At 42.5% G+C, this 8,792-nt stretch overlaps 1 protein-coding gene across 1 annotated transcript; it reads left to right on the forward strand.

Annotated features, from left to right (window-relative positions):
- Window positions 1–513: 513 nt before the first annotated feature.
- On the forward strand, window positions 514–6,463 carry LOC101860848. Its single transcript, XM_005109043.3, has 6 exons — window positions 514–630; window positions 1,688–1,801; window positions 2,760–2,950; window positions 3,874–4,113; window positions 4,347–4,414; window positions 5,672–6,463. Exons 2-6 carry the CDS (start codon window positions 1,699–1,701, stop codon window positions 5,925–5,927), a joined length of 858 nt encoding a protein of 285 aa, XP_005109100.1. The 5' UTR covers window positions 514–630; window positions 1,688–1,698; the 3' UTR covers window positions 5,928–6,463.
- The last annotated feature ends 2,329 nt before the right edge of the window (window positions 6,464–8,792 follow it).

Consider the following 8,792-nt stretch of genomic DNA (forward strand, 5'->3'; position numbering starts at 1 on the left):
TGCTAATAATAAACACACGCACATAACATCCTCTGCTAGGCTATCATCAACACTGCTGCTTCCGCAAATTAATTTCTTTTATTGGTTTGGAGTTAGCTGTGAATATTAATCAATCTATAGACTTAAAATATAATTTATTAAATGACCATTCCTGTAATTTATTTTGCTTTAAAAAGCGATTTTAGAAGCGTAAATCATAAAAAATCGATAACAATGAAAATATTAATTTTTTACAGGAATGAGCCAGACCAGCTTTAATAAGAATGGTAACGGTGTATATAATATTTTTTTCCTATATGAATTCCAAGGAGAGACTTTGGATTACCAATTCGGAGATCTATTCGCAAGTTAACATATGTAATGAAAACGAAAGGCATTATTCTCATTATGTGCTAAGAAATGTATGTTATCCATGTTATCCTGAGATTTTACCAATATTTAAGTAGCGGTACAGCTACAAACTATAGCGGGCTGACATTTCTTACCTCTACACCGGTTGGTCTTCTTCACAAGGGAGATTACTATCAAATCATTTTTTTGACCGAAGTAAACAAGAGTACAACTTGTACTTTGCTCTCAACAAATCTTGCGTGTCTTCTGGTCTGAAAGTGAACACATCCTCACTTTAAGGTTTGCAATGTCAGCTTCTTGCTTAATGATATGGCAATGGTTTGATTTGTAACTTGCTCTCAAAGTTGTACTATTTCCCAAATTCAAATCGCGGAATTTGTGTATCATACATCTGTGCCTTCTTCTTCTCTTTACTGTCTTTACTTTTTTAGTTTTTCTTTGCCCCTAAATAAATTTTCTTATTCTAAACAAGATGAATCTTGAACTTAACACTGAAAAAGAAAAAAAATGTAGGCCTAGAGTTAGAGCTGTGGTGTTGTTTTTTTTACGCCCCCATAGACTCTTATCATTTAGACATAAGTCAGGCTTCCGAACCTGCTACTGCTGGTCAGGCCAACCCAGACTGAGCATAATATAGGCCTACAGATCTAGATAATAAGACATGTCTAGACTAATTATGGATAGAAATTCTGGCACACAGACACCAGTAATCTTGAACTTAATTTTGGTGAATTTAAAATGCAGTGTTGTTGAACTACTGGTTGTCGAAAGGCTAGTACTATATCTAGTGGCAGTGGTCAAAACTTGTCATCTGGACCAAAATACCAGCCTTGGCATAGCCTTGCCTTACTGCACTTCTAAAGAAAACTTTCAAAATAATGCAATACCGTTGAATACCAAAAGCAGCTTGTTACCGTTGCATTGTTGACAATGATACTTGTGTACTAGATGAGAATGGAGCCCAGAACTCAGTAATTTTAGCACTGCAGATGTTCTCATGTCATGTCATGTCGTTATAATTCATAAGGCAAGGGCTTGCACAAAAACTATAATATATATACACATCATGCACCTTATTATTGTAAGGTCAGTACTACTGGACTCCAAAATCCCTAATTAGGCTAATCATCATGAATATAATAAAAAAGATGTGTATGCTCATTAGCCCTTGGGCATCAGCTTGATCATAACAGTGGATAAGCTATAGTGACCAGTGCTCAGAGGAAACCATGTCAATGTATTTGCAGGAACAGAAGCCGAATCCTGTAACTTCATTTTTTATGATTTATTTTCTGTTTTTAGCAATAATTATTATCTTTGAATACTCTCTGAGCAGGCACTTCTGCAATGGCAACTCAAGTCACAGACTATCGCCTGGAGATAAATGAATCGCGGTTCCGTGCAGAGAGCTACTTCCCAGGGATTACGTACGATGACTTTGATCGAGCTGGTAAGTGGAGGAACAGCTGGACAATTGATTCAGGTACAGGAACTGTGGGGAGATTTGGAAAATTGATTCAAGTGGAGGAACGGTGGGACAATTGGAGGAACTGTGGGACAATTGGAGGAACTGTGGGACAATTGGAGGAACGGTGGGACAATTGGAGGAACTGTGGGAGAATTGGAGGAACGGTGGGAGAATTGGAGGAACGGTGGGAGAATTGGAGGAACTGTGGGACAATTGACAAGTGGAGGAACGGTGGGACAAGTGGAGGAACGGTGGGACAACTGATTCATTGGTTACTGGTGGTGGTTCCTCCATGTTGTCTTTTGAATTTTTTACCTGAAATTGTTTCCACTCTACTTGTCCGTCACTGCTTCCCTTTATTATGACTTTGTGTTTATATAATTTTGCGTTTCTACTTTTGCATTGTTCAATGCTCTGTGTGTAAGTGTTGCTCTTCTGGCGGCTGATGGTTTCACCGCAGAACTTCCCGAGAGTGGCAGATTAATTTGCCGACTCTTTGTTTTAGTAGTAACAGTTGCCACAATTGTAACACAATTAAGTCATGCTATAAGTGCAGAGGATTGGAGGTGTAACAAGAGAGTTTTTTCTCTGTTGTAGCCTTTGAAGAAGATCATATGGGCCGTTCATTGATTAAAAAAACAGGAAAACATTTACTGCAGTTTCTGGGACACCTGAATAGACAAAGGCCTGGAACATCAAGCTCTTACTGGCAAAATTGAAGGCAAGGGAAGCAGGGATGGACCCGGGGCATCTCTTTTTGGAGAGCCTAAACAGATGGATGATGGGGAAAGGAAAGGAATATGTGTAGCTTTTTTTTTAAGCATCCAAGCTAAGGAATGAATGGAGAACCATGATTGCAAATGTTTGTCACAGATCTGGCACTTGATGATGATGATGATGATGATGATGATGAGCTTTTGACTTGTTTCTTTCCCCGCAGGAGGAATTTCTCCGTGGAAGATCTGCCGCATGTTTGAGGCCGGCAGAAACGTGCCGTTTTACCAGGGGAACTTTCTGGAACTGCAAGATCTGAGGTCGGAGAACTTTGGATTTTACGTCCTCGGGGGAGACTATTACTTTGACCCGTGCGTTTGGGAGGTCGCCCGGAAATACCAGTACTTTCCGTACAAGGTAAAGTTCTACAACAGTACAACAGTCGTAAAACCACTAATGATGAAGGTAGTAGTAATATGATAATAGTGATAATAATACAGTTGAAATTGTCGTACTCGGCCGTCCATTAGGGAAGAGAAAGGTGGTTGTCTTGGACAGGGAGAACCTCCAGGGCAGTGTCCGTGAAGTATTTGGACAAACATGAGAGATGTGATCATTTGTAGAGACCATTGTCTGGAATAGGTGGCCTTTAGAGGAACTTCTAATGTAATAATAATAACAATAACGATGATAATAACAATAACAATGATAATAACAATAACAATGATATAACAATATAACATAAATGATTCCTTTGCTGTGGCTGCAGCTACATGACATTCAGACCCTATGTGGGGAGTGCAGCACTGTATCCCCTAACCTATAGTTCTTGCAGCCTTAGGACATGTGTCCACCAAAGCAGAAATGACCCACTTTTTTGTCGGTAAGAGGCAGTTTGGCCTAGTTGTTTCCGGCATGCATGAACAGGTCGAAGGTTAAGGAATGCAGCGTGGAAAATTAAGCTAGGAATCATATATAGAAAAAAACTGATTAAATATTTTCTATGTATTTAAACTGGTAGTTTATACAAGGACTGCTAATTTGGAGGGGCCAATTGCGATATGGCATTAGATTTTTCATTCAAGGAACCGGGTTGTTGAAATGGAGCATAGGTAATTACAAATTTCTTTTCGCTGCGCCTGGGCTATGGCTGATAAGTCATCATCGGTCTATGTCAGACGGAGCAGTGTGGTTTGGTGGGCTCATCCTGACGGAATTCTTACTGTTTCCCAACGTAAAGAAACTGGTACTCCTTTTCAACAAGCGGTTTCTTATTACACCCCCCCCCCCCTCCCATTTACATGAAAAAATGTCTTTCAATTTGTTTTTAAAATTCTCAGATTTCCATCGAGCTGATCAACCAGGGTGAGACGTCCTTGACCTTCAGGGAGATCCTCATAAACACGCTGGACGGCAAAGAAATCGCCACGTTCTACGGGAAACTGGTGTACGTGGACAAGTCGGCCAAGAGGTCGCAGGTACTTCCGTACTGGCACCGCATGAAGTACCGCAGCGTGGAGTCGCCCGACCGCGTGCGCATTGACTTCACACTGAGTCAGGTGCCCTCGGACGCTTGTAGGGTGAGTTGTCTGTGGGAGGGTTTCTGTGTGTGTTTGGGGGATGGGGGGGGGGGGGGTGTCGTACGGGGTGTGGGGGGTGTGGATGGATGGGTGTGTGTGCGGGTGGGTATATGTGTTTGTGTGTGTGTGTGTGTTGTTATTATTTTTATTATCATTATTATTATTTTTATTATTATAATTATTGTTATACTGAATAGGTTGTAAAGGAACTTTTCAACATTTGCTCCCCACAGGTGAAGACCCTGGTCTCTGCCAGCGACGTGGACCACAACGGACACACCAACCAGGCCAGCTATGTCAGGTCAGTCTTTGTGGTGGGTCGTACAGGACAGCTATGTTGGGTCTGTCTCCCTGGGTCGTGGGTTGTACAGGACAGCTATGTTGGGTCTGTCTCCCTGGGTCGTGGGTTGTACAGGACAGCTATGTTGGGTCTGTCTCCCTGGGTCGTGGGTTGTACAGGACAGCTATGTTGGGTCTGTCTTTGTGGTGGGTCGTACAGGACAGCTATGTTGGGACATTTGGGGTGCCCGTTGGTAAGATTGGTTCAGTTTGGCTATTGTGGCTCAAACTGATTGCCCAACTCGCTTCAAAAAGAAACTCGTCAGTTTTCAGGCGACAAGACCGGCGATCGTTTGGCACAATCCCACCATGGGCACTCTGTATCAGGCTTAGTGTTCGGGTTAGTGGGTCTTACAGGCCTGCCTAGTAGGGCTGGGCAAAGAACTGATTCCGGCGATCTGTGCTGAGGAAGCATCTGGACGATAAATTTTTATCTTATTTATTTTATCTCGTCTTGTCTTGTGTATTTTGTGTACCGTATAAAAGAGAAGTGAATCACATGACTGGAGGTGTTGGGGTTTTGTCGCCGAGGTCTTGTGTTAAATGTGTCGCGACACGCTGGAGTCAGGCGCTCCTCAAGGTTTGGCTGTGTGGAGTTATTCCTTTATTCGTATGTCTTTCTTTTGATGGTAGAAAATATCCCTCCATCTCGAAAAGAAGTGGAGATATTTGCGATTGAAGACGGTGGGGGTCGCCTGCTATGGGACGTAAAATTAGTGAGAAAATTCCTGCCAAATGTTGGTGACTGCCAAATCTTTAGTGTCCCGGGACACTGCATTTTTACATTTGTTGGTTGTTGGTTTTTTATGAACATTTTTTAGTAAAATCAACTCAGAAATATGTTTTTAGAAAGACATACAAGGTGTTGATTTGCAAAAATATTTTGATAAAAATCGTCAGGCGGAAAAATGTCGGTTTCTTCAATTTCGTTCGGATTCTTTCCATGACTTGTCGCCCTCTCCTCAGCTGGGTCCATAGTTCTTGATGTTATTTCTTGATGTTATTTCTTGATGTTACTTCTTGATGTTACTTCTTGATGTTACTTCTTGATGTTACTTTTTGATGTTATTTCTTGATGTTACTTCTTTATGTTACTTCTTGATGTTACTTCTTGATGTTACTTCTTGATGTTACTTCTTGATGTTATTTCTTGATGTTACTTCTTTATGTTACTTCTTGATGTTATTTCTTGATGTTATTTCTCGTGCTGACTTCCCAGGTTTTGCATGGACGCGGCAGAGTCTGTGAACCGGCGTAAACAGCTGAAGCGATTCAGCGGCGACATCTGCCTGTACCCGATCATGAAGCTGTCGACGGCCTATCGCAGCGAGACCTACGTCGGGGACGAGCTGAGCACCTGTCTGTGGCAGGACGACCTCTCACCTTTCATGATTCACTTTGTCCTGTTCCGAGAGGACACCATCGTGTTCTCTGCCACGGTGACCTTCAAGAACGCTCCGTGTTCCAAACTTTGATGTCAGTTCCTGACGTTGCAGCCATGGGGGCCCGCCTGATGAGGTTCAGGTTCAAACCCGTGTAAAATTCTTGTCTTTCGAAATAGTTTCCCCCCCCAGCCAAACTACTGATGACCTACCCTCAGGCACTACTGCTGTATTTGAGCGTGTGAGTCGATCATGTACGTCAATCAAATTAAATTACCAATGTCAGTTTCTCCCAGATATTTGGATATCTGGACGTATGTTTGCTGTTGTTTGTATGACAACTTGTGTACCGTATAGACTTGCCTGTAACACAGCTTGGTCTACAATAATACAGTGTGTGTACTTTCACTCCAAAATCGACCCATTTATGTCGGTGGCGTGTACAGTGCGGAGAGAATTGCTGGAGGGGCCTCACAGCATGCGTGAAAACCAGCACTTGTCTGACAGTAAATGTTGTTTGTTACGGTATCTGAACCCCTCTTGTTATAGGCAAGTATGTGTGGCCAGTATGTGTGGCCAGTATGTGTGGCCAGTATGTGTGGCCAGTATGTGTGGTGAGTATGTGTGGCCAGTATGTGTGGTGAGTATGTGTGGCCAGTATGTGTGGTGAGTATGTGTGGCCAGTATGTGTGGCCAGTATGTGTGGCGAGTAGATTCCAAACATTTTGTTGATCTGTGATATCGTTTTGCTCTTTGAGTGGAAAGGATGGAGTTGAAGAAATTCTCCCGTGTTAGTGGTGAAAAGGGTATGTTTGTCGATCAATGGTAGGCCAATGGTATGTTTGTCACAGTGGTAGGCCTATGGAATGTTTGTCACAGTGGTAGGTAGGCCAATGGTATGTTTGTCACAGTGGTAGGTAGGCCTATTGTATGTTTGTCACAGTGGTAGGTAGGCCTATGGTATGTTTGTCACAGTGGTAGGCCTATGGTATGTTTGTCACAGTGGTAGGCCTATGGTATGTTTGTCACAGTGGTAGGCCTATGGTATGTTTGTCGTGAGCAAAGAATGAAGTTGCACAACTTTCCTATGCAGGTGTCTGTTTCTACGTGTGGCATTGAGCCTGTCATTTATGTCTTTTATTTCTCATGCTTTTGGAAATGTGATCGTCATTGGTACAGGTGTGCTATAGATCTAGAGAGCTACATATTTTTTATATTTTAATAATTTCTAGAAATTTTGTACAATTTCAACATATTTTTCAATTCTTTGGAAAATGAGGCTGGGTGCAGATAATTATGTAAACAATTTTTGGCTTGTTTATTTTACAGAGCCACTGCTCAATAATAAAAATAATAATGATTATTACTATTTGTTTTATGATCATCATTTTCATGATTATCTCCTATACAACTTTCATAACAACTTTAATATTGACAGAGGACAGAAACGTTCCCAAAAGGACTACGTTTTGTAACATCCGAGATCGGCCAAACAGATGAGTCAAACACGTGTCGCAGGAAACTGTGGGAAGTTGGAGGGTGGGTTGCTACGGTCCAGTGTCTTTGGTTGTGCGGGTTCCGTGAGGGAATGTGTGGGGTCTGGCTCTCTACGTCTGCAAGTCCCACACAGGTCTCGAATGACGCCCGACTTTTGTGGTCGGTGCTGATTCACCGGAGTCTCGCTGACCTCAGACTGAGCTGGGTGTCACTGGTTATCTCCCCCTGGGGGGAAGTACTGTCCTTCTTTTCTGTTGGCTCGGCACTTCTTGTGTTACAAGTGCCATAAAACTCTTACTTAAACGTAAACTGGACTTTCTGTTAGATCCAACCAGGTTGGGTGGGGACAAGAAGAGGGAGCAGTGAGCAGGTTGGGTGGGGAGGAGAGGAGGGAGCTGTGAGCAGGTTGGGTGGGGACAGGAAGAGGGAGCTGTGAGCAGGTTGGGTGGGGAGGAGAAGAGGGAGCTGTGAGCAGGTTGGGTGGGGATGACAAGAGGGAGCTGTGAGTTCTCGCTCAACTCTGTGGGGGAGCAGAAACAAATGATTTTGAAGAATTGTAATTCCCTCTCTGTTATGGTGAAGTTCATTTCTGTCTGAGTTGAGAAGTGTGACTGTGTGGCTGACTGTGTGTGACTGTGACTGTGTGACTGACTGTGTGGCTGACTGTGTGACTGACTGTGTGACTGACTGTGTGACTGTGAGTGTGTGACTGTGTGACTGACTGTGTGACTGCGAGTGTGACTGCGAGTGTGACTGTGAGTGTGACTGTGAGTGTGATGCTGGTAGAATTTTCTGGGTTTTTTTGTTTCCGTTTGCCTCGTTTCCTTTTTTTAGCTTGCTGGATTTTCTTAATTAGGGAAAAAAGATTTCTTTGTGAGACATTTGATCATTTGTTTTGCTGAAGCGAAAGGAATTTTCCTTCTTTTACTTTTACTAAACAAATGATTTTGAAATATAATTATTTTATATATATATAGAATCTCTCTCTCTCTATATATATATAGTGGCATCAGAGGGACATCAGGTGCTCGTCAAAATAATGAACATGTTTCTTCCCTTTTGGCGCCATTCTTATAGAATTTGTGGTTTTGGGCTCAACACGTCTCATGACTCCTTTCTGTGTGTGTTCTACTGAACAACGATCTACAGCACAACACATGTACATTTGTGTGGGTGGTTGGCGGATGCTCTGGTGTGGTTTGTTCCTTCTTTCCGATTAAACATCTATCATCCTTATCTCTCCTCCTCCTTTTTTATAATGTTACTCTCTTGTAACATCTCTAATCTTTGGCCCTTTTACGACCTAACTGTGCTGCAAGTGGCAGAAAAAACTCTTAGTAAAACAAAACAAAACAAAACATGTAAACTTGCGACATCCAAGGTCACTGCTTCTTTGGAACTCTCCACTTTTTTGTGGCAATTTCCTCGCTAGTTCTACCTCTGACTAGTCTGACACCAGAC

This window comes from Aplysia californica, unplaced genomic scaffold (genome assembly GCF_000002075.1).
Source record: "Aplysia californica isolate F4 #8 unplaced genomic scaffold, AplCal3.0 scaffold00744, whole genome shotgun sequence".
In the NCBI taxonomy this organism is placed as follows: domain Eukaryota; kingdom Metazoa; phylum Mollusca; class Gastropoda; order Aplysiida; family Aplysiidae; genus Aplysia; species Aplysia californica.